General features: G+C 37.2%; 1 protein-coding gene across 1 annotated transcript in view; it reads right to left on the bottom strand.

Moving 5' to 3' along the window:
* MACROD2 (mono-ADP ribosylhydrolase 2) overlaps window positions 1–27851 on the bottom strand; it is an 890030-nt gene that overhangs the window by 608965 nt on the left and 253214 nt on the right. The window contains exon 5 of the mRNA XM_082306167.1: window positions 10494–10610. Within this exon, the coding sequence (XP_082162293.1) occupies window positions 10494–10610 (117 nt within the window). The remainder of the gene's footprint in view (window positions 1–10493; window positions 10611–27851) is intronic.

The following is a 27851-nucleotide window of genomic DNA, read 5'->3' as shown; positions in this document are numbered from 1 at the left end:
ACTGTAAAAATTTTAACCCAAACAAGATTTGTTGTTGTTGTTGTTGTTGTTGTTTGGAGGGTTTGGGGTGGTTTTTTTGTCTTGTTTTGTTTTTCTTTTGTAATCTGGAGAGAAATATCAGTCTTGGCTAAAACTAATTTTTATGTCAAATGCAGTCTCCATTTATATAGTCCCTAAGCAAGACAGGTAATAAATATTCTTTAACAATAAATCACAGTAAGAGGGGATTTTTTATGTCCTTCAAAAACCATGCAATAAGGAGGGGTCCTGGCAGTGATGGGGAGGCGGTTTTATTCTTAAGCTGTGGCCAATCGTTCAAAGCCAAAATTCGTTTTCTGAAGTTGTCTTTCATTGCCAAGTGTAAGATTTTGATTTAAAATCACTTGTTTTGCATCTTTGTTTATGTTCAACTCTCTAAACTGAAAGAAATCCAACAATATTCATGGCTCCCCAGTCAATTTTGTGTTAACTTCACTTTCAGCTTCTCATGAATAGGGCTGTATTACAACAAATTAATTTTAAATTAACAGTCTTCCCTGGAAACATTTCTGCTCCGTTTTGTGGAAAAAAAAAAGAAAAAAAAAGTTGCTTTAAACAAGATTAAACCTCTGACAGGATTACACCTGACACAAATGCAATCTTTTACTTGAATGAATTGTGATTTTCAAAACTGCGGGCTTTCAGAGTGTATTATATGACATTATTTTGCTATCCATAACACCTCGCGAAGTCTCAAGGTTTTTTCCCCTTCTCTGCTTCACGTATAACATGTGCGGAGTTTCCCCAGTTCTACTGGAGAATTAAAAATGAATAACGCGGCTGTTAAAACAAAAAGCTTCAACGTGAAACTGTTTCCTCCTTTGTGTTCATGGGTACTTTAAACAGTTTACAGTCTTGATGACCTGCTGTTTATAGCCCATGCAGGCTACGAGATATTAAACAATATTCTTACTGTATTCTTACTTTCTCAAAACCCACTCACTGTTTTAATTCTAATGCAAACACTGTATAAAATTATATGAAAGTTGCAAAAAAATAAGTATGATCCAGACAGACGTACATATAATTAGATATCAAAGAGGTTATTTTTAGTGTTGCAAAGCATTTCTCATTTATGTATATATTTATTTATTCATAAGCCTGGAAAAGCCTTGGAAAGCTACCAACTATTTTTATCGAAAACTAAATAGGAAGCATACTTAGAAGTGTGCAGTGATGTATCAAACACGTTCTTTTTTGCCACGTTGAAACATTAAAATGGTCGGACATTTCTCTGTCCATCTCTCTGACACATCAGTAGAAAATATAAGAATTCAGACCGCTGTGTCTGAGGTTAAAGGGAATTCAGTATAACTCACTTTCCCGAGAAGCGAGAAGAGAGATTTGTAGCATGACAAATAGCTAAGTAAGAGTACGTAAGAAGATGTAATTCAAAGTTGGTGACAGTTGTTTAATTAACACTTTCTTCTGACTTCTTACTGCATAAATTATATTATACAAATTATACTCACCTACAAACCAGCACGTGGGCAGAAACAGCTATGAAAAAGTTTACACTGAAAGTACTGTATCTTGCATTAATACACTTTCCTCCTAAACTTGGTCCTAGAACTATTATCAGTCACGTGGAGTACCGCTGGGTCTTTTTTCTTACAGTTTGGTTTTTTGTTAATATTCAAAGACATCCAGAAAGGTCTAAAGCCCAAATCAGAGCGACCGCTGTGCCCTGTAGATGATGCATTTAAAAGTTCCTCTGTATTCCCAACAGTTAAACTTCAGTCCTAGTCCAGTAAGCCAAGAGCCCCATGCTGCAACCACGAAAAACTAACATTTCTTCTCTGAGTATTCTGAAAATGGCCAAAAATCAATGATATCCAGAACCTATTTTTTCTTATCAGCTAATTAACCTAAAAGACACTGCCATCTATCCAGAAGAGAATAAGTGGTAGGACATTTTCAAGTCATGCAATGGTGTAAATAATCTGCAACATTGACTAGCATGCACAGAGAAAATATAAACGCACATAGAGATAAATAGATGTATAGCTACACATATATATAATGTAAATGTATCCCCCCTCCATCACTTGGTTTTCCTTTTTTTTTTTTTGTAGAAAGGTACAAGATCACTGATGATAACTCAAGAATCTTCATAAACATCACTGAAAACTCACAAATACCAAAAAAGGAAGGCAAGAATCTGAGAAGGTAAGAAGAAATGAAAAAAATAAAACCTAATGTATCCTCTTCAACTTGTACGAAATATTTCAAACAAAACTAAAAAAAAAAAATAATCTGAGTGTGAAGACAATGTTAAGAAAAGAGGGATGCTATCAGAAATCTAAAAAAATGGGGAACTAATTTCTCATAAATTTCTAGTGCTGCAAAAACAACCAAAAAAATCCATGTGATTTTTGATCCCCATACTTGAAGGCAAAATGTCCTGGATGATGGTATCTTTTCACCAGTAGTGAAACAGCATCTTCAGCATGTAAAATAATCTTTTTTATTTTATTTTTTTTTTACTATCTGCTTAATCAGTATTTAGATTCTTTCCTACAGCAATTAAAACATTATTTATGCCCTGCAGTCTCACACCTGATGTCTTCTTCCTGACGAGAAGTTTCGAATATTTGACCTCAGTTTTCACCAAAAAAACATGTTTTGGTCTGTGCACTTTGTTTATGTGAAACAGCCTCAAGATTCCTCTGCTCAGTGAAACAAAGATCTTTTTAAAACCATTTCACATAACCTTCCCATCCTATCCACTTTAGACCGGTCTAAAGGAATTAGATTACAGGTAAAGAACTCCTCTTGAAACAGTCCCTCTTTTCACCTGTAAGATTCTTTCAAAATATATTCAGAAAAAGTAAAAATAAAATTAGCAGCTTTAAACCTCAAGTAAACAGCGAGGTTTGTGGGCGACTGAAGGATAACTCAAAAAAATCACAGCACCTTTCACATCCATATTAGTCCCTTTGGTTTATTTAAAACTAGGAGAATGAAAATAGCTATGTCCTTATTTATTACCCATGATCTGATTATTTCCATTTGCAAATAATTTGTCGTATTTTTGGCTAAGGAATATGCAGATTCAGCACCAAAAGGAATCCTATACTTTGCTTGCAAGAAAGAAAATTAGGCTGTACTGTTTTTAAAACATTCCAGCTACAATAATATAATTATTATTAATCTGAAGAAATGATATGAAGTTAATGACCTCTGAGAGGCTACAATTTTAAACCTTTTTCCTACCCTAGAGAGACGGAGGATCAGCAGTTAGTGTTCCAATTCAAGCCCCAAGCCCGTGCCAACATATTTTATAAGCTAAATCCAGGTTTGGGAGACAGGCTGCATATTTTTCAGAGACTAAACCAGCATAAATCACAAAGTGCCAACACACTATGAGGTTAATGTTGTGTTTTACTACAGTAAGCAATTTCTATCACCATTTAAAATGAGACAAGCAAAATTCAGGCAGACAAAATCTCATGCATCAAAGATTAATTTTTCGAGTACTGAGCATAGGTTTTGGCTACTGAGGGAACATATTAGAGGGGGAGCACCAGCAACTGCTGCAGTTAAAGGAGCATAAACATCTCCATTACAACCCATTATAACCCCTTCTTGTCAGCTGACTGTAGCCATCAGAATTTTGTTTATTTTTCTGCTGCGCATTAGACTTTCTATTTTTTTTATTATTATTATTTGAGTAAAAAGGACCAACTATATCCAAGTATGGAGGAAATAAAATATATTAGCCTTAAGGGGCACAACGCCCTGCTCCAGTGCCAACATGCCTGAGGAATGACTATACACCACCAGTGTGGAAAGGCATATTCCAGTGCAAATTATTTTTCACCAAATTAGGAGACATTTTAAATAGCACCTTACATATAAATTAAGCGTTAGGAAAGTGTTTACACCTTGTAACTTACTCTCTGTTTCATCAAAGGGACACTGGACACTGATGCCGGGGAACTGCGGTACCAAACAGTGTGGGCTCCCGTCACCGCCACACTACACTGCAAACTCATTTCTGTAACTGCTTTCAGTAACACCGAGAATTAGACCTTTGCAGAAACTGTACAGAAATAAGGCCAGGGAGGCAAATTCATGGCATCAAGTTTCTACCGTCTGCCATTACATTGTATTAACACAGACGTTATAAGCCAATGGTGGACCCAATTACTGAGCACATGGTTCAGTCCTCCTCTTAATTTTGTCTGTGCCCCACTCCTGTCCTGGAGTTCAGCGTTCAATGACCAGACTGTAACAAGTGATGCCCAGAAGAAGAGGATTTAGATTTAGCAGTGAGAATCAATAGTAAAACACTTCCTTTAGCCACAACGCGTACATTTGTTAACTGAACAATTTGATGTGAAACGAGGGTTTCCAGCAGTACATGCCATAAGTTAACCACAGCACGACACTACACGGAGCACTGACAAATGCACACTCCGGCCCAATCACAAATTAAATTTTAAAGAAGTTATCCATTAAAAAATGTATATGAGCTAGGCTCAAATTCAAGGACAAAGACCATATACTCTCGTGATAGAAGATTGTTGCTGATTCATAACCACGCATTTCAGCTGGTAGCTACAGCACTTGTCCCTTTTCTACCCAAACTGATGACAGCCCCTAAGCAGATTTGGAAGAGAAAGAGATGTTTGAACTTGTTTAGTTGAAGTTGATAAATGGATTCCCCATCATTCCCCACGAGTCCTAACTTCTCCCTTGTTGTGTGTATGTGAGGGGCGGTGTACAGAAGGGAGAGACAAGCCATAAAGCTTCACAGTATACCATAAACCCCTCTCTAAAATCTAAGCAGGTTTTAGGACCAAAGAACTAATCATTAATATTTCCCTTCCAACACATTTACAGCATATGCAATGTATGCTATTGTTAATGGTGAATACAGCAGGTCATTAAGATTACTGGAGCCAATTAGACCAAATTAAAACACAATATAGACATCATCATTTCAAAATGGTCATAAAATACATAAATTGAGCTTATAAAAAAACTCTTTGCAATCTAGACACAACTCAGAAGAAAAACACAAATATGTAGTAAGTAGTTTTGTTAACCATAAAAAAAAAAACCCTTCCCAAAGAAATCTAAACAACAAAAATATCGCTCAAGAACAAGGGGTCTTGGACCATTGATTAATATTAGCTTGCTTTGCTTCATCTTAAATTTAGTTTTAAATATTTAAGCAATGGTAAAGATTTAAGAAATACAAAAAGGGGATAGCAAACAGCTGCTGCAGCTCAGCACTGTTTCAGTAAATACCTATCCAGAGCTTTTTCCGGCTGTATCTTTTTTTCCAGTACGTGTCACGCAGTTTGGGCACAATGGTGACAATAATGTGATGCTACGCAGCTAAGACAAAGAGTATAAAGACATCCCTCCTGGAAATCTATCGTAACATTTATGAAGCTTCAATTATATTAATGATTGTGTCACCCTATGCTTATCGGGAGCCTTTTTCAAGTGAACTGTCATCACACTTTGGTCTGGTTATGCATCTGGTGGCACACCTGTTTTCACTTAAATATTTAAAAGCAATTGCGGGAGAAGCTCAAGGACCTTGACCAACTGGGAGTCCAAGTTAGTCTTCTCTAAGCAATCCTCTCTTGTCCACACATTGCTCACTTTTAATGCCTTCCTTTTCAATTCCCGGACTTATTTTCCAATTCCCAGACTTACCTCTTCCCAGAACAAATAGCGATGTAGCAAATTGAACAATCATGCAAATATAACGTTCTCCTGCACATCAGAACCACACAGAAGGAACTCTCTCTCTGACTCTCACATATCAGAAATTTAGAATTATTTGAAACAAAATTTATGTATTACTATATCAACTAAGGTTTTAAAAGTAAGTCATCAAAGTTCTTTGTGGAATCCTGGAAATTCGGATAATATGCTTGAATATTATGCCCCATTTTTCCAATTGATCACTTCTGGAGTACTGGAGCAGAGTTTTGGAGTTCCGTTTCTGCATAACCAACCTTTTAATTACAGCTCTGTAAGCAATCTCCAATAAAATATGGAGAGATTTAAGATCACTACCCTTACAGCCTTACTTTAAAATAATACCCTCCAAATATTCATCTTTTAAATACAGAAAATTATGTCTATATAATAAAAGCACACTTTTTAATCTCTACTTTTTAATCTCCACTTTTTAATCTGATTAAACAAATTTTAAGGCTGATTCCTCCTACTGTGTTTAATACTAGCGCTCCTCCTAACTACTTATTTCACAGCAGGAACTGTCTTTGAGAGCACATTCACATTCTTACTCCAGATTGGTCTACGCAGTGACTTTGGACCAGAAGACTATGCTATATATGGTATTTCCTACAGGACATTGCTTAAAGTACTGAAAATATCAAGCAAACAGAAAAATTTATTCAAAATATTATAGCTTTATTAATGACATGAAACAATGTATTAGAAACTGCCTAGCCTTTCCAGCAAGGTCCCTCCACTGGAAGTCCATCTTTCAGATTTAATTTACCAATGGTTGGCTCTATCCCATATTAGAGGCTGTCAGATTTTATTTTCCTAGGTTTAGGGGTTTTATTATCAAACATTTTTCAGAAAAAGAAAGAAATCATTATTAGACATATTAACAATAGAAAAAAGTTAGTTTGGGGGTCCTTTCCTGCCAAGGTTGGGGTACCAATTACCTTTGTTGGATGTTGTCACCATGTCTTCAGTTGGTTTTAAGCCCGTCAGAGACCTTGCGGAAGGGGACTGTATGTTTTAATGTGTTCTGACAGGGTCTTTTTTTATGGTGGACCTCTGCAAGCAGATAACAAGCCATGAGGCTGTTATGGACCCTTGGTTCCAGCCATAAACACAATTTACATTCAGACCATTTTCTGCCAGTAGAGCCAACTGAGACTATTAATCAAATGAGAAAGAAAACAAGCATTTGTAGAGCTTTAAACAGATACTGTTCATCTGTTATTTAAAGCATGACGGTATCAGAGTACTGCTCAATGTTTGAAGACCAATTGTACAATATTTAGAATGAACTTTTCTTTAAAAGCAACAACAGTATGAAGTACAGAAGTAATTGATGATCGGTCTGGGAGAGCATTAAAGGAAAATATCACAGAGCAAAAAGCACTGCCTTTTTGAGCCCTCCGAAGTGTTATGAGAACGTGGGTGCCTGCATAGGTGTTTGCTGAAAACCAACAATAGATATCATCAACCAAATTACGTATTCAGCAAATAACTCCATTGGCATTTCGGGGGGCTTTGTGTAGGCTTTTGCAGCACAGAAGGCAGATGGTGATTACACTGACTTCTGTAAAACTGTACTGAACGTTACATTAACTGGTAATTAGAAAACTCAATTTGATTTCACTTCTATTTTCATACAGACCATTTTTTGGTGTTCAAAAATATGTATCTTGAAAAGTTCATAAAGCAACATCTCTAGGCTATAGACATGTTAATCTTGGTCTGCTCACATTATTAGGATAAAAAGATGAGGAAAAAAATGAACTATTTTATGTATTCTCTCCCTGAGCATTTACTGGTACTTGTGTATTTCACAAACTGATCTCCGACTTGGATGCAACAAGAACAAATCACAGAAAGCTAGCCTATACCCCAAATCTTTGTATTTTTTCAGTCAGACATTATTTTTCAATTTTTCCTTTGTGAAGAAATTATTTATCAGACCTGTTCTTATTTAACCTAAGTAAATACAGCAAAGTATTCAATAAAAATACAATAGATCATAAAGGAGATTGCCAGAGTGTTTTTTATTTACCAACTACCAGCTTCCTAACAAAGCATACCTTCCCTTCAAATGCCAACTTTAATTCCAACTTCCTCCAAGTTGTCTATAAAACAAAGCAATATGCTGCATGGTCTTTGAATACTAAATCTTCTTCAACATGGAGTCCTCAGCTTAAGCCCAAATCCTGCCTCATACAGCACACATGCAGGCTGCTCCGTCCCAGAGCAGCTCTGCTGATTTCAGCAAACTGCTTCCAAGCAAAGCATTTCAGGATCGAGAACTAGAGATGGGAAAATCCCAGCGGTAGGAAATACAATTGTAACATTTTACAATTCTGTTAAATAACAAAAAAATAACAATTCATCATCACAGGAAATATATTTTGCATTTACTATCATTACTCATCCAACTACAATCACGAGAAGAGCAGAAACAACAAAATAATCATTGCACTACTCAAACTGTTAATGGATTATTGTAGTTGGTCTCCTATATACAAACACATGAGCGAAAAGCAAATTTGTTGTGAAAGCTGGCAGTCATCCATTCACCTAAAACCTTCAACAAATTGCTGACACACAAAATTGCATCACGGCGCATCTGGATGGGGAAGTCCGGACCTCCCGTCATGTTGCTGTTTGCAATGAGCAAAAACCAGATGTAAAAGAGTTTCCACAATTAAATTGTCATACTGATATGACAAAGTGACACAGAGTGACAAACGATATCCAGTGGCTCTATAGCTCTTTAAAATATGAAAACAGCATCTTGATTGTTTGATTGCTTTCAGATGAATGGTCTAAAAGGTACAACAATTTAATGAGCCTACAACCAAAAGCTTCTAAAGGGAAAAGTAAAAGAAAACAACAGTTGGTGAACATAAATATCTTTTAAGGAAAAAACCTAAGAAATCAAGAGTATCTAATTCTCAGCCTCTGCATGCAAACTACATTTTTCCCCCTGTGCTTGTTTGTCAGTTAATGTATCCTTTCCCCCTCTCATGTTGATGCATGATCAAATACAAACAGACATGTCTTTGATGCAATATCAATTTCTAAGAATATTGATTAAGCAGAATATTGACTTTTCTCTTTGTCTGCTTACAGGTTTTATTTCCAACTGCAAGTGATAATGGGTTTTCTCAATTTTTTTTTAATTATTCCTACATAAAGAACAAACCTAAAAATTTTTCTATATTCTTCAAACAGGATCCCATTCTGCAAACCTAACTTAAGCAAGAGCCATTAAACTGCCATAAAATTTAAAGGGAGGCCACGCCTCGGATATGACCCTTTCTCTTTCTATTACAGTTCAGTGCTCCTTGCTTTGATACCTTGTATTTAATTTCTCTCATTAAAATACATGGGAGGAATTATGCACCTATGGATGAGCAGCTTTTCCGTTCCTACCAAGATATTTTTTTATGAAGGGGAAGAATTAAACATGAAAAATCCCCAGTAGAGTAAATTACAATGTGTTATCAAGCAATCCTATCAGTTTTATAGGCATCTGGTAAAGATTTTGGCCACATACAAACCTAACATAACTACCACATTGAGTCTTCCTCAACAATTTCCCTGACCTCTAGTCAAATTAACCTTTCATAAATAACCATTAACATGTGGTAAAAGTATGTATAAAATACAGCAAAGTTTTCCCATATATAGCAATTATCACTGTCCAGGAAATAACTGGTAGCTCTCATCATCATCATAGAAGGTGCCAACAAATGACTGGGAGCACAATTTTCTTCTTTACCTAAGGCATTAAGGGCCACAGGAACCTAAAAAGATACCTGCTACTGCAGTCAGCATTTGATTTTACATTAAAAAATGTAGAATAAATTCAGAGAGCAGATCTAAATACATTTGAATGAGCTATGTTCCTTGTGCAAACTGCATATAAAAAAAAAACAGATCTTGAATTCTAGTTATATGCTGTTTGTAATGCTTTCTCGGTATTTGTATCATCATATCTTAATATACTATTCTGTAAGATCCTAACTTGCAGAGACTTCCTACTTTTTATTCTTATGTAATAGGCTGGCCAACCAACGGGCTGTCAACATGTTAGTTTTTTCCAAGACAAGCTCAACATCTACGCAACAAGGTCAAATAGCCACCTTCCTATTTTAAATAGGATGGGAATTTTGACAATTCCACTTTTGACGTGCAAAAATATTCCAACACTGAGCTGCACTCTGCTGAAAGCTAAAGTGTGACAGATGCCTTCACAGTAATTGCCAATCAGCCTCTACGTAGCAGCTGAAAACACAATACATCACTTTGATCTCCTCGGCTCTCAAAGTATTCACAATCAAGGAATCTGCATGAAGAATATGAAATATGCAACATTTCCAAAAATTGTCTCGATGGAACTTAAATATGATAATGCATATTTTGTTCATACTTCATAAAGCATTTCCAATCCTTTATTATGCATATGAAAGGATATGTTTTAGCTTGCAAAAAATAAACATGAAAGATGCTTTATATTTTAGAGACATGTAGGTTTTCATCGGATAACATAGGTGAAATAATCGTTTAGAAAAGCCTGAATTGCTTTGAGGGGAAGACATTATTACAGAACATGCTTAATTAAGTCCCACTGCTAATTTTGTAAAATGAATACCTTGTTGAATTGGACTACAGGGAAATAAAGCATGCATACCAGCTCCACGTGCTTAAAACAAAAAGAAAACGCTGAGAAAGGGCTGACTTACATTTTGCAGGTAGGTCATATCCACACGTAATTTTTGCTTGTCCAGTCTCACAGCCACTCAGGTTGCGACATTCAGCAACTAAGCAGGGCCCAGCAGCTCTGTGTATACAGCCATCCACTACAAAAGCAAACCCAGAAACTTTTATTTATTAAAAGCTAGTCTTTATGTTGTCTTCATACAAATATATGGCCACGTACATTTACTGCTCATTTTCACATTCACAGAGCAGACCTACTGATCTATAGGTAGATATCTAAAGATATACAAACATTCTTTCTGCCAGAATTAGTCAATGTGTTTATCAAAAAAATAACATTTAGTCAACTTCTGCTAACTGAAAAGAAAACACCTAGAAAAGATAAAGCAGAATTAAAATTTAAATATTAGAAAAGGGTCTTATTGAAGGGTCTAAGAAATTCTCGCTACAAATTATGAAAACAAATTTGATCCCCAGCTAAATGCCAAACTCTTTTACTACATACCGCTGATACTTCTACAATTATGCAGACCGTTTAATGTCACTGTCCTATTAATGCCTTATACAAAAATTCCAAGAAATAATGCTTACAGATTTGAAATATAAAAAAACCTTGTTTTGACCTTTTTTCTTTTTTATATTTTTTTAATTTTGCATTATTCATGCAATACTTTGGAGTTAATTAAATAATAATTACTAAAGGTTGCAATTGCAGCTCCGTATGCAAGAAAATTAGTAGAGTGCATAGATCTTATTACCCTCGGGAGCCAGCGAAAGAATAGTAGCAGCAGCAAAGAATGAAAAAAGGCTGCTGGCACAGCACTTCTGCCCTCTCAGCGTGCAGTCAAAGAAATCATTTACTGTAATCATGGCAAAAAGTTTAAGAAAAAGGAAACAAAAAAAAATAAGGGAAATACCGTGTGCATGAACATACTAACTACAGTAAGGCCCTAAGTCAGCAGCAATGATGAAGTTCAACCATGAGAAATAATCATCATATAAACTACAATATCAATTCAAAAAAGGTAAAATAAGCTCAAGTATAAAGACTAAACAAATTCTTATGGAGACAAGAAAGGAAGATTCTGTATGCATATCATTCAATATTTATTTCAGATTCAACCAGTTCAAAGTTACAGCAGTACCCAACAGCATGTTTGAAGCAATTAAACCAGAAAAGGTTTGAAAAGCCAAGTGTAGATGGGTTTTCAAGAGATGCACATACTCTGTTCATAGCATAACCTGTGTAGCTTTTTACAGTCTAGCATAGCAAGATTTGGGCAATACAAGGCTTGGCCACTCAGCATACCTACCGACCATTCACTGCCCACTGGGATGCAGGGAGACCAGGTAACTCCCTCACCCCGAGATGGTTTTTGAAGCTGGAACGGAAACGACGACTGGCCTTTCTGCATTAAGGGCATAGCTGGTTTTGCAAGGTGTTAAGTATTTCCCTGAAGCCACGTATTCCCAAGCGGAGGGGCAGATAACATCTTTCTCCGAATGAAGCCTTCTCCTACTAAGTGTTAAAAACTCAATTGCCTTTTTTGAGGTTTTCTATGCCAGAGTTAGTATTCAGATGACACAGTAAAACTGGATAAGCGGTTCCTTGTAATACTCCACACTCATCCTGGACACGGTGCCACTGATTTTTAAAACATCATTTTGAAATACTTTATATTAGACAGATAATTACAGAATCATGTGATGTTGCACTTTCAGCGAAATTTTCTAAAATTTTCATAGTGAAAAGAAAGCCCCCAGTCATAAGCTCGTTGTGCACTGTCTATGCCAAGATGCCAAGTCTTCTTACTCTACCTTAGCTGAACTTCTGGTTTTAACTCACCCAAAATCTCTGCTCAACAGAATTCAAGGTGCTAATGCAAGAATAATATTTTGTAACCTTGAGGGGAAAAAAGAACACTTGAAATCTATCTTGTGCTCATAATATCCAATTTAATTATTTCAACTTAACTACTAAATGCTTTTCCAAACCAAGCAGGATATGTAAACCAGTATGCGTTGAAACCTCAAGTATATTTTCATAAGCACCACCACCACAATCTTTACCAACACTAGTATTTCCTGAGACATTAACATAAAAACAGCACTGATGCTTAGGACTAGCACTTTCTGCACGATTCTTTACAGAGGAAGAAGTCTTTCACCTCAGGAGTACTGGACAAGGGCTCAAGTCCATGCAATTCTTTCCTTGGCGGCGGATTAATCGTTTCCACCCCGAGCTCCTTCTTGTCCCTAGCAAGTAGGCACCCTCCCTTGAGCAGTGTCTGTACAATGATTTGTTCAACTACCCTCTCAACCAACTCATCTGGATAAATCTACCTCTTCTCCCCCGAACTCCATTCATTTTAACCCAAGTCCAGCTCAGAGCACAGTCAAACAACAGCACCGACAAAAAGCAAGCATTGACTCTGTCAGGGAAGTAGACGCACAGATTTATCACTGCTTCTAAATCTGCAATGTATTAACATACCCAATATGTTAACATACCACGTGCCAGATCAGCTGTGACGGCCAACACATAGGCAGTCCCAGCTCCCGATCTATAAAACATCTCATGATGGAAGAAGCATGCTCTTAATGCACATGCAGCTATGATACAGATGGTCTATCACTAGTTTCCTGGTGCTGGCTCCACACAGGTCCATGTCCAGTCTTTATAATCAAAGCAGCTTCCAGAAAGATGAAAACATAATGGGAAAAAAAAATCAAATTCTTAACAGAGGAAAATCAATTCTATCATAACCAATTTTGACATATGACAAGGAAAATGGAAGACATCTGTCAAAACCAAACAAGTAGACGTGCGTACTTCCCTTATAAAGGTGGCATAACAGAAAATGATTGAATATTCCAGACAGGCATAGATGGAAACGTAGGCATTAGCATTTGATATACTTCCCTGACTGATGACATAGAAGAATGAAGGGGGGGGGGGAACCACCACCAACCAAAAAAACCCCCAACACCCAAACACCACACCACCCACAGTTTATTGAATAACCTCTTTTTTCTACCATACTCTATTAAATACTTGAGCAGAGATGACCTACACATGCATTTTCCATTTAATGATAACTCAATAAATCATGCTAGAAATATTCTGTTTCCAATAATAAATACAATCTATAACACAAGTTTGATAATTCTTAAAGCAAAAACCCAAGCAGTGAAATATCTTGCCAAATATGAGCACTCTGCATAACATAAAGAAAAAAATTGGCAAAGGTAGATTAGCAAATCTAAATGTGATGCTTCAGCCTCTGCTAAAACATGTCTTAGCTGTATTAATTCAAAAAAACATGGAACGGGCATGCACAAAACATTTACGTGAGATATTTTGTTTTCTGCAAGTGTGCACTGACTAGTAATGTAAGTGTACAGAGAAGTAAGCATTGTTAGCACGGAAACTTTATGGAAATTACAGATAACAGCAACAACCTCGGGAGGGAAAACTGATGGCCAAAGATACATTGTTATTGTTAGTAAGGAGGAAGAGATTTACATGGTAATAATGGCATGCTGCCAAATTACTTTTATAGGAAAGCGAAGACTCTTTGATATACTGGTTTCAGATACTTCATCTGTATCATCAGTTTGATATATAGATGCTCATCTCTATTTTTCAAAACAGGTTTGGAAAGCGTTAAACCATAACCCACTCTTCCTTCCCTGGAATTTCTTTGTGCAACTGGCTGAAAAAGCCAGGCACTTATGGTCAAATCTGACTTGCGCCATGTGACAGTGAAAAGGAATTATGCATTATTGCTGTTTTTTACAACCAATGAAAAATGTCGTTCTACTTCGAAGCTACCACTCTGCTTCACAGTATGCCTTTTTTCTACAGGCTGCCTTCCTGTCCAGGTTTATGGAAATCATATGTATACTTTGGGTCATTTATATACACTAGTGACCTGCCATTTCACAGCTATGGGAAAGATGTGGGAAAATCCCACAGACAAAACTATCACTCATAACTGACAAGAAATCCCATCTCCGGTCTGCACGATGATTAATTGGCATTTCTAAGTACTGGTAACACTTGAAGGTACTAAAGACAGAGCTGCTAACCATCCTCAGTGATATTGTGCTTCTGGATATAAGTTTCACGCTTATAAACCAAGTTATTTCTAAGGATTTTTGACAGCATTAATACTGAATGAGTCCTGCCCAGGGCCACCAGTGAGGTGGCAAATGCAGAAGAGAAGAGGATGGTCCCCTCTTCTCTTCTGCATTCCCCTCCCAACAAGCGGACTGCCAGGCTGCCTAATGCTTCCCACGATCAACCTCGAGGTAAAATAAATGCTTTGAAAAAGCATACAACACTCCTGCTTTCAGGTGACTGCAAAGACTTAAGCAGGTCGACTTGTCTTTTGAAATATGATCCCATTATTCACTGCACTGTCACGTATGGAGACCCCATACAAATGGGGTTTCTGTATTTACTGCTTCACCATGGCTTGGCTGGATGAGCATGTGAAAGGGGTTTCTTAGCTTTGAAGTCCTGCATACATGAACTGTATTTTGAAGGCTGAGGAACAGCTCAAGGTGCTTGAGATTTAGCTCTATAATTCAAGTTGTTCATGCTTGCGTAAAGCTATTAAAAGTACTACTCCAACATTTTTTCATTAAAAATAATATTAGCAATCTCATTGCATGCATCCATAAGTTTTAGGAGCCACTAGGGACAGCATTTTGTTCTCCCAACAATCCAGCAGAAGCCGTTAATGAAGAAAAACTCTTCTCAAAGTTACTGCAGTCAATGGTGTTGGTTGCACAAAGAAGTCATCTGAAAATAATTGCTTAAAATACATGGACAAAAACAAGCATCAAAATAAAACTCCTAGGCAAAATGAGAGCGTACTAAAAACAATGTGTTAAACAAAAAATATGTAAATCTTTGACACCATCTTTCTACACTGCACACTAAAGGATGCTAAAAGGTTAAATCATTTCTTATTTAATTTATTGTAAAGAAACTGTATTTGGTCTCCAGAATAAAAGGGTTAAAGTTATATAGTAAAAACTAGCTAATTTACAGATGTACAATATAGAATAAATCTATTTCTTATAGAAAATCTCTTAAAATTGCAAATGAAGCAAAAGCACAGGAAACACAAAATTAAGGGTATCATGGGATGCTGCTTAAAAAAAAATAACCTCAGCAAAACTAGCCTTGCAGCGCAGATGGCAATAAAAAAGGGTAAGGTAATCAAACACCACAGCAAAAAAAATACAAATTCCCTCGGGAATAATAAGGCCCAAACTTCTTTGTGACCTTGTGTGTGAGTCTGGATAAATTGAAGTTACGATGTAAACAACATATGCAGATTTATCATGTTATATTTCAAGAATCCGTATATTCTTTTTCCATAGTAATTTCTGTTCTCTGGTACTCTTCCAGATTTTCATTTCTCATTTTCACTAGGAAAATCAGGAGATTTACTTATTTAAGAAAGTTAACTGTGCATGATTTATCTATGAAACAGTACTGTTCTTCCACATGGTAAATGCCAGGAGTGAGTAAAAACTGAAAAATGTCATTATATCAGATATAGTGCTAGGGACACACAAGAGGAAGCTGTTTCGCCCAGACTGTAGCACACCTCTGGTAACAGGCCCTCAGTCCTTGTGGATCTTTCAAAAATGCCCATTGCAAAGACGGATGTGGAAACAGGGGGGGAAAAAACAAAAACCCAAAAACAAACACAAAAAGAACCCCAAAACAAAACCCCAAACACCCCCCAAAAAAACCCCACCAAAACCCCCCAAACCAACCAAAAAACCCAAATGACGACAAAAAACAACCTTGTTCTGCAAAACTGGTAAAGGATCTCTAGGAAGTTCATTGGAATCAAGTGCTGCCAAAGTTGCAACTGCACCTCTGAGACTGATGTCAAGGGGAAATAAATCCTGCCCAGCAAGAGGCAACAGCTGCTGGTCTAATGAACAAAGGTGGGGATCTTAAAAAGATTACAACACAGATGCCAGTCAGCCGCCGCTGCTAGAAACGGCAGTTTATATTACGGAGATGGCCTCTGCCATTGGGAAGTTTAATGAACTGAAGATTTTTAATCAATGCACTGGTTTATAGGCCTCCAACATAATTAATTTTAAATACTTAGCATTTATACAGTACGTTCTGGCCAAGATCTCAAGGAGTTTAAAAGCATGATCTGATTTAGCCTTAAAATTCTCCACTTTAAAAGCAAAAAGCACAGATGAACTATTCATTTTGAGATGGCTATTTCACTGAATTAGGTTCATGTTTCATCATAGACAATCTAAATGTATCGTTCCTTAAATATTCTTATTTGTAGAAACTCTTAGTGCCTACACCCGAGTTAAATCAAGACAAAACTGAGAGTATAAAGTCTTGATGCTTAAGGTACTGACTACCTAACGTGTCAATTCACGTTCTCTGTATAGTACCTATCTTTACTTAAGAATCAACATTTTGAGATTGCACAAGGGGCCTCATTGCAGCCAGAATTAAAATTCTGGGTCCTCCCAGCTCCAACCACTAACCCATGCTGCAGAGTGAGTTTAATGAAAAGTAATAATAAGATGTAATAAAACCATGATTCCAGTGCAAACTGCAAGGAACAAACCTGCTCCTAACAACGGCACGTGTAAGCCTTATTGTGAAGTCATACACGGGAAACTTGTATTTTAGAATATTGTTTATCTGGACTCCTCCAAATTTAGCATTAAAAACCATCAGTTGTTGCCTGCTATGGTGAAAAGTGCTGGAAATTAAATTTTAAAACCAACTAGTTGTTTTAAGAGAAGGCTGTCCTTCATCTGGATGCTGTTCACATTCAGCCATAACAGAAGCAGCTGAAAGATCCAACATAATCGATGCCCATGCCATAAACTGGCAAAAAGACATATCAAAATAAAGAGGTCAACAATGAATCAAAATAAAGCTCACTTACCCATGGACCTGTTAAATTTTAAGTGTTCTACATTTATTGCACACAACCAATCATTCTTACTTTGACAAAAACACAAAACCATAGTAAACTCGCAAATTTTGGCACATTTTCTGTTTAGTCAAATATCTTGGGATATCAGAAACTCATATTAAAAATATATGAAAAGCCAAGTAAAAGTTGTTCTGTCACATTAGCAATGACAATTGGTAAATTCCTTCCATAAACGACTAAGCAATAAAGAAAGTGTTCGTTTTATCTCGCACTTAGGACGTCATCTTTCTTAGTCTCCGAGAGCTCCTCTCCAATTTTGTAGACAGTTATAATGTCAATAGGATTCACACTTTTGTCAGCCCACTCAAGCAGCATAAGGGCTCAGAGAAACATGGGTCTGATAAACCTGTCTGAATGTCACACTTTTGGCAGGAAAAAACAGAACTAGGAAAGGCTCCAATAGTGTTTTTCCAGTTTCTCCCAGTCCAAAATGCTGACATTAAGGCATGTGTGAAGGAACCGTTCACTTCCTTTTAATTGTGTTAGTGTTGAGACACCTGACATACCACACTCTTCTACAGATGGAAATGAGACAGCTAAGCCTTAAATACCTCACTGCAGCAAGCAGAAAAATTCCATGTTGTTGTTTATTGAGAAGTGATGTGATAAGCTGAAGTCTGGTGAAATTTCAGGCTATTGTATGCTATTAAACCAAACTCAGCTCATGTTCACCTCAGCGTGCTCCCCCAGCTTCCCAAACTGACTATTAAGAAGGTGCAAGGTTTTTTTAATGTGGTGTCACCCTGAAGAAATGGGTTTGGTGACTCCAAAATCCTTTCCTCAGCCTCCTGGGCAGTCACAGTATTTCATTTCCAGCTGGATACCGCACAGATTGGAAGGACAAAAAGCCTACATTTCATTGCTAGGATGCCTGCTTTGTCCTGGATTTCTGTTCATGTTAGCGTGCTATTATTACAGGACTATCATTCTTAAAAATAATCAACAAAACAACTCAGGTGTCATCAGAGCCTCTTCTTATGTCCACTAAAAGAAAATAAGAAGCGTGTGGAGCAGATTAAGAATAGGACCTTGTGAAAAAAATTACAGCTGCGTCCCTCTGAAAAGGCAGGAACTTGGGAGGGTTAGTTACACTCCACTACCTAGTTTAGGGATACAGAGAGAATTCTATTAGTTAAGCTTTAACCTACCATTTTGGGTTTTGCACTACCTTGAACTTAAACGATGTAAATGTTTACGGAGATGACATCAGAACTTTTTTGTTCGCACTTTCACAGCCCTTTGCAAATTAGGCTCTGCTTAACACTAATTTCTAATTCCACACAGAAAAGTCGATGCCCACCTTCACCTGGACCAAGATGCCAGCCTCCTTCAGCCCCTCACTTGTTTCTTCTTTTAAACAAGCACCTTTGTGCTTCCCCCCTCAAGCACAGAAGAAACTCGCAGTAAATATCCACATTACTGTTTTTAAAATCTCGCTGAAACTCTCTTTTGCCACTATGGCTATTAAGCTATTGATGACATTAGGCTACTACCATCATATCCATCTCTGTCTAGTGCACAGAACCACACAGTCTATTTTTCCTCCTGCACTGTTTGGAAACATTAAGTTAAATTCTGAGAAACAGTAAAGAAACAAGTATCTAAAAGGATAAAAAACATGCCTGAAAGGCAATGAAACTCAGATTTGATTAAAAAAGTTATTTACTGATGTTCTGATGCTGCGTGTAAATGAAATAAAGAACACAGAAATGGATAAACTGGTAAGACTCACTGTCCATCTGTCTCAGCAACCTATCTCACATGCTGGCCAAAGGCAAATGCTTAAAAGAAGAGGGCAAGATCAGAGAGAGAAATTACCAGTGCTTCCACAGAATATTCTTCCAGCCCTTTGGTACTGGCAACTCACAAGCCTGAGCAAGATGTCTTTTCTGTATCACTCTGGACATGCTTTTTTCTTGGGTTTTTTGTGAGCATTTTGTGAGCATCTCAGACTCATACAAGCATTTGGATTTGTATCTTCCAATTTTATGTAGTCCTCTGTGTAATGTGGACAGCACCATTAGCAAGGAAATAAATACTGCAGATTTTTCTAAGTAAAAGCATGCTGCTAACCTAGAAAAAGAGAATGAAAACAGAAAAACTACTGCAAAGTCTTTATGGAAGTTTCTTGTTTGCTTTTTTCCCCATTTACAACACACGCAGACAAGCACTTTGTCTCTGTTTTTCGATAACTATTTTTCTTTGGGTTTTTTGTAATACATCTTTTCCTTTGCTGTGGGTTTCAGCATTTCAGGGCTCCGCATGGAAAGACAGGAGACTGCAATGGCATGCTCCATTACTTGCAAGCGTTTCAAAAATACTAAGTGCATGGGCCAGCCATGGCAGATGAATTGTATTGAGCCAGCATAGGTATTTGCATATTTGGAGTACAGTTATTAAGCAGTCATCACACAGTGATTATACAAATTTTATTCACTATGATCAGCTAGCAGTTGTCAGGCACAGGTCAAGGATTTAGACAGAGCAGGCTACCAAGTGATAACTGTAAAATGACTGTGTAGAAGGGAGCCTTATAACCGTGGTGCATCCTCACAGCCCAACCAGCTGTTGGCTTGTCATTCCTAAGAGTTTTAAAGGTATACTGAAAAAATTTTAAAAAGTTGAAAGTTAACCACTTTTTCCCCACTGAAATGCAAGGAGATGTGATCTAAGACCTTCGCTTCACAGAGAACATGGAAGCAAAGGTGTTCTCACATAGGTCTTTGCGGATTTGAAGCCTGAAGGCTTCTGTAGCAAAATATGACTTCTAACTAAATATAACTAAACCAGGGAGAATGTGATGTTTCTCTTTAGCTATAGGGTGCACCAAGCACCAGAACACTATACATCACTGCTAGAATAAAAGAATACATTAAAGCTTTTGAGAAAAGCTGGGAGAAGACACTGAGCCAGAGCCAGATGAAGGAGGTATGTGATGCAAGGTGAGTAGCTCCACTTCCCTTAAAAATCTTGCAAGAGAAAGATGGGCAGGTCTGCCAAGAAAAAGTTTTTGTAACTTATAAATTCAAATATTACATTCTAAACACTTTTTATGAGCAATTTGTTCTTTTTTTTTTTTTATTTTCAAGAGTCATCTCCTCCCTTCCCCTCTAACCCATACGGGTTTAGCTTGACTATGCGACAGCACTGAATCTTCATTCAGGTTTAAGTGATGCATTATCTACGAGAGAGAGAAGATGAAGAAAGTAACAGAGGAAAGGTTAGTTACAGAAGCAAAATACATCCAGTTCTGGGCATACTTCAAAAGGGACTTAAAAAAACACAGGGATTGTAGGAACTCTGAATTAGGGCAGCAGCTGGAATGTACAAAGGAGTAAGACTAAGTACCAACAGGGAGATATTCTCTTGCTTGCAGTAAGGCTTAACAGGCTACAGGAATACTAGGAGTTATTTACTGAGTAGCGGCTGGTTTTCTTATTTCCTGGACCATTTTCACTTGTGCTAATTTACTTTTATCGTGAACCACTGAAGGGAGAAAACTTGGTTGAGATACTTCTCAGTCTGCAATCACAGAAACATCCTCTCAATTTGGAGTGCTGTTTCAAGCCAGATTAATTAACAGTATTAATTATACAAAAATTGCCTTGCAATAGGTAAATCCAATTGAACACATTACAATGTATTCAAATGGAATAAATACAAGGGAAGAAAAAGATAAACACGACATTAACCAGAAAATGATGTATGCACAAGGTTCTTTCAGACAGTGTTTTAACACAAGCCTGAGAACTAATTACCCATAAAACGTCTCAAATATTCTTTCCTTTTGTTGAGAGGCTATGACAAATCATATGTGCAACACGTCTAAGACAAATGCTTGCCAAAAGATAACTTAAGAGATCTAGGACACAATCAACATGCAGCAACGTTGAAATATCAAATGTCTTCCAGCAGCATGCAAAAACATCACATACGCTAAGTACAATTTGCCCTATAAAAACAGTATCATACCCTGATACAGATTCATACCGCAAATCAAATACAGAAGAAAAACTATTTACTCTCACTAATATGTCAGATTGCATTGCAGAATCTGACAAATGTATGAAAATATTAGAGGCATCAGCACAACCTTCAGACATAATTAACTGTATAAGGAGTAAAGGGGGCAAGCTGCCATCATCAGACCCTACCTTCCATTTACACTCCTGGACAAATTGTCTCTGACAGTAAAGTTCTGTTTTCAAGGTAAATGGAAAAGCATTATACTAACCTAAGATTGTCAGATATATTCATAATGATCAAGTGGAATTTAAGTGACTGCATAACCATGAACAAAAAGAAAAGGAATAAAAACTCTTGAGCGTTTGTTTATTTATTTAACACCAGAAATGAAAAGAAGATAACGGAAAGAGTGTTAGATTAAAAAAATGCCTTCCACATTGCCCACTGTACTTGGGTTTTTTTGCAGTGTAATCACTTTGGACAAAAATAATTTAAAAAAAGGAGGAGGACACAAAGCCTGATAATAGCAAGTGACCTTTAGAGTTAATGGAAGACTCTGAATCCAAAAGTTGCACGCGGAGCTTCTTTGAGCTGTTCACTATCCAGCCCTCCACAGGGCTGTGCCCCAACTGCCTGTTTAATCAAGTCCCACACAAGATTTTTTTAAGCTACAAGAAAGGTAAGCCTGTAATTAATGAACTTATTACTTCTCTGAGCTGGCTGCAACCCTCCTTATGCTCCATGAGTTGTGGGAAGGGAAATTAAAGTACTAAGCACAGCTTAAAATTACTATCTAATAGTTTTCAAGTAAGAAACAAGATATCCCACTCGATGGCTATATTTACCAGTTCAGTAATTCTGGTAATTCCCTCCCAAATAACTTTATGTTTGTCCTAAAACACTATCAAAAGAGAGATAAGGAACAGAAGAACTAAAGAGCTGGTTAATCTGTGCAGCATCATTATGTATTATTTAGTTTAATATCTTCTTGTAGTAAATACAAAATCATGATGTGCCATTTTCTTCAAGAGAACATTGTAGTAAATTTGGCATTGCAACAGAACCATTAAAGTATAATAGTGTACACAGAAAAATTCTACTGATTAGCAAGCAAAAATATGTAATTATAGCCACAGTGTGGGACTCAGTTGGCTGGTGTTTTATTGCATACTGCGTTGTAAGACTACTTTGCTGCCAAAACTAATGAGGAAAATACTGAGTTGTTACTTCCAGTTGTACTAGAGGTTTTTGTCTTGATTTTATTGACATTTATAAAGTGATCATCACATGTAACAAATAAGCCACAGTGCCAACACTGTGAGCTGCAGTCTACAGTAATTAATGAGTAAACAGCATCAATTCCATAGCAATGTTCCATGGATACTTAATGTATTAACTGAATTTTAAGAGGCAATTCTGAACAACGATTTACCCAAAACATCTCGTTCTCCGCAGTTTGAGCTGTATTAACGAAATAAGACAGGAACACTAAGACATGCCTTTAAAAGGAAAAAGCAGCTCAACATTAGCCCATAAAAGTTGCAGTAAACATATTCAAATGTGCATATGTCCAATATGTAAAAATACAGTTTTTAAAGAAAACACATATGAACATAAGTAGAAAGACTGAACAATATATATCCTATGATATTTGGTATTATACTTAAGCCTCCAGATTTTCCTTTCCAGTTTTCATTAAAAGTGGGGGGTGGAGGGGTGAGGTATATTTCTAGCATTGTACAAAAAGATGCAAAGTTCCAGTTTAAAAAGCTTGCAGAGAAATAAAAATAACAAAGAGTTAATATGTTTCTGAAAAGTTACATTAGAACCTTTAAGCCAGACTCATTAAATTTACTGTTTTTTTAACCGTACATGGTTCATATCTAAAATGCAGCCTGATACCATTCGAAAGAAGTAATTATTCTAATATGCCAACGAATGAAGTGAGAGGACATGGAATGCTGGCTGAAGATACTGAAGCTCCAAAGACTGTACCAGTGATGGACCCGGGGCATAAATTCCACTTCCAAATCAGCATCCTTTCCAGAAACATTTACAGAACAGAATCTTTACCCATATTAAAAAAAAAAAAAAAAAAAACACAAAAAAAAACCCCAAACCAACAACAGCTTATGCCAACGGTGTCAAATGCAAAATAAATTTCAACATAATTCTTAATATTACTCCCCTCGCTGTCAGTACACTTTAAAAGTAAACTTTTAAAAATAGTTTACCTGCTTACTTTCATATTATTCAAAGGCTAGCAAATAGGAAGTCGTACACAGGAATATGAAAAGAAACTACGGTGAATTTGGCAAGGAAGCCTGGAGAGACATTGTGAACTGCCATCTATCCAAAAGGTGTATTAAGCCCCATCTACATTTTTCTATTAAAATTCAGCACTTTGGGTACATCTTCATTAGCAAATACAGAGGACCAATAAGAGCACATCTGTGGAGTAAAACAACTTGTGTTGAGAACCTGCAGTATAAACACTATACACATTTCAGGGGATTTTTGGTGGTGGGGATGGAAGTTTTCTGTTTGTTTTGTTTCTTACTTATTTTTATTTGGGGGTAGTCCTTGTCTGGTCCACAGACTGAACAGCAGTTTTCTGATGGAATGCATTAGGGACACATCCTCCAGTCTAGTTTTACCTAAAAGAAAGCTAGCTCATGTGCTCCGAGATACTTGGTGATGCTAAATACCAAAGCAGTGAGGAGAGTCAGGGGATTTCCTTCAAAAGCACATTTGAGGCCCCAACTATAAACAACAAGGTAAATGCACCCTTAAAGTATTGTTTTAGTTCAAATTTATTTGAATTTTGGGGGATTTTTAGCAATGCCCAAGTTAGCGTACCTTCAAATAAAGGGCAAAAGCCCCTGTTCTCACACACAAGTAAAACAAATTTTTGTGTTATAAGAGGGCAGCAGTTTTGTTACTGAGCCCTAACAACCCGTATGAATCAAAGTTCAAAAGATCAAAGGAAGAATTCACATCAAACTCAAACTCTGCACCAGCCACACAGAGAAGTCAGCACGATAGGATATACATCCCTTAAGGTTTTAGTTGTAAACAGGCACTAACAAACAACTGAGCAATGGCAGAACAAAAACATTCAGCAGTCACCCTAGGGTACAAGCATAAACAAGCCTTGTCTTAGAATGACTAATACGTTCTGCTTGCGCTAGTGGTGTTCAGGATGAAGCGTTGGGAAGCCACAAGACTGAGGGAATGATGGAGAACCTTGTTCAGAGCACTGAGATGATTGACACAAATAATCTAATGCTGTAGTTCTAGTTACTTCTGATGGGAAGATGATCGAGAAAGTAATCTCCCCCTGCCTTCACAATATTATACAGAAAATTTCACACAGCTAAGTACTTGTGAAATACACATCTCAGTTCAAACTGAATAAGCAGAACGCATGAACATGCTGGTGAAACATTTTATAAGACAGTCTCCAGAAGACCTATGGTTAACATACAATCCCACAGCGCAAATATTTCACATGTTTCAGTATTACTGGCATCACACTGTAAAGACAAGCTCGTCACAGTTCTATGGAAAGATGACGCCTTTCACTCCAATAAATGGACATCTTGGATTCACTAGCTTTAATAGTATTAACGTATTTTATTTTCAGCATATATCCTTTTATAGAATCGGAGGATAACGTAGGCTGGATTGGACCATGGAGGTTATCCAGTCCAACCTCCAGTTCAACTTTCCTTTACAAAACAAAAGCATGGTTGAAGCAGATCTGCCTTCCACCCTTCTGAAGTGATGAAAATCTATGGAAAAAGTTGAGAAGCTGCTCTACCATCTAAAATCTTTTTATTGTTATTATTTTTATTAATTATGTTTATGCTCCAGGGTAAAACAACACCCAACACCTACATGTTATTGAAAATAAATGTTTTTCAATTATTAAGATGGAAGACTGAAAGCTAAACAATAATTGGCACAAAAGGCTCACTCAAAAACAGTCCCAAGACGACACCTATTCAGTTTGGCCAGGCACCTATTTGTGGTGATAGCAAGAACCACAAAAAATAGGTGTAGCTAAAGTATTAAGGAGGATGAAAGGTCTAAGCTGACAGCAAATACAAACCAGATCTGAATAGTCCCGTCCGACCTCCACTTGTGGAGGCCAGACTATTATTTGTTATCTGAGGACTGAGGTATGCACAACACGGGCAGGCACTGCAGGCAGAGGGATGAGCGCAAAGATCCTTAATGAGGGACAATGTAAAGCCTCAGATCTCTATATGTAACATTACGTGACTCAGAAAGAAAGGGCTGACTTTAACACAGCTTTCAGCGGAGAACTGGGGTTCTGATTTCTTTTCCTCACATCTAGATTGTTTTTCTTAATTTTGCTCTTCCTTTTCAACAAGAACAAAGATTTTATAACTACCTCTTCTAATTAGAAGGCCAACTTCCTGATCTATTGACCTATTGCACAATATGATTTTAATTAGTTCACACTGGCATGCAATGCCTGGAGTTTAAGTATTGTTTTGTCTGTACAAATCTATTTGCCCATTGAAAGCATTTACATAAACAACCCAACAAAAATGTTTTTAAAAGCATTATTGTACAAAATCCAGTGGGATATAGTTGATTACTGGCCCGACTGTCGTAAAAGGGTGAGAGTGACATTCACGACCTTTTGAAAGGCAGTTTTCTCTACTGAACTACACTTTCTACTTGATTTTTTTGTTTAAAATTAATAGGTTTTTTTTTCAAGTACCAATATATTGTTCCTTCTCCGTTAATGCCTTATGTGCATGTCAGCACAGATACAGATATTACAAGAATACTTGTTTTGAATAGAAATCTCATTGAGCAATGTTTTACAGACCAGACATAATTTGAATGCAATAGTTTTTATCACATCAAAACAACTCCTCAAGGCTTTACACAGCTTTATTAGAGGATTTTATGTACTTCACCAAGGGAATGGACACCAAATAGGAAAATGCAGAGGGAGAAACTGAGGGTAAAGTGAGGTGCAGTATTTTCAATACCTTCCAGACCTTCCCTGCATGTCCAGAAAGCCCCACGTCTCTGGTCTCCCTTCACTTACTCTACACTCAGTTCTTCCACGCCTCCAACCTGGACCTTTTTGGTTTGCTGGCAGGGTAAAAGCCACACATGCTATACTGAATCTGATGTGGCTGAATCTATAACAGGTGAATCTCCCTGGATTCCCCCTTCTCAAGAGAGGCTTTAGCTTCTCTCTGGACATCAGTTTTCAGAAATGTGCAGAAACCCACTTGTTTTGGAACTTGCAACCCTCTGTCAAACACATCTGCAAACAACCAGTAGATTAAATAACATGTTGGGAATTAATTAATAGTAGGCAAGAGACAGCACAAGGAAACCAGAATAAGAGTGTTTCAACATCTGCAGCCTGCTCATATAGGATGAGGCATAAACAAAGCACAAATGGATACTATCACATATTTCCTTTCCAGTTTGACAAGAAATCCCTGACAAAACTGTCTTTGGCTCCAAGGAGCCCCAGGTTTCACTACAACAATCTGCCCATCTGTGAATGAGTAAGTGAAGTGTGTGCACCTGTGGTCACAACATTTATGAAATACAGCAAAGATCACGGACGCGACTGACAAGATGACTCAGTGAATGAACATCATGGTTTGAACTTCCACCTCTAGCACGTATTGGTGGAATATTGACCGAGAAGTTATTCAGTCTGAACATTTTCTCATGTTCAGCAGATTCCCTATCAAATATGAGATGAGTTAGTGTTGCAAGCCTACTTGGAAGCAACAAAATAGCTCCACAAGACAGCATTTGCACTTTGTTTAGATGCCATAGAGTTAATCATTGTGAAACTAATAATGTTCTCTTGATACTTCAAGTAGATACCCCAGGAAAGCACAGAAGAAAAAGTGAAAAGAAAAAAAGTTTAGATAGCCATGTTCAATCTTTTCCTTCTATTATTCATAAACCTGCAGGTTTTAAAGGAGAAAGCAATTATTAGGGGTTCTCAGAGAAACCTGGTCTAATTAAGTTTTAATTCCCACGGATCAGGAGGTATACTTCTCCCCTGCAAACACAGAGCCACATTTTAGCAGCATTTCCCAAAAAGACAACGTTCTTTGGAAACTCCACAATCAATTTAGTCCAAAATTTGGCACCATCTGTATGTCATAACAGGCCTTTGTGACTCAGGAGCCCAGCCAGCCTGCTTGTCTATAGGACTCCAGGTAGTCACCTTGGCCACAGATGCCTTCAGAATCTGGTGAAGAATTAAAAATCACTGCAGAATAACTCAAAAAAAAGCCCCTTTCTTCCTCTAAAAACCTGTTTCTGCATACCGGCCTCGGGATATGCTTAAACTTAAACTGATGTAGAAGTACCTTAACAGCAAAA

Source organism: Platalea leucorodia (assembly GCF_965183815.1).
Source record: "Platalea leucorodia genome assembly, chromosome: 3".
NCBI lineage: Eukaryota > Metazoa > Chordata > Aves > Pelecaniformes > Threskiornithidae > Platalea > Platalea leucorodia.
Note: the sequence above shows the minus strand (reverse complement) of the source record. Positions and strands in the feature narration are given on the sequence as shown.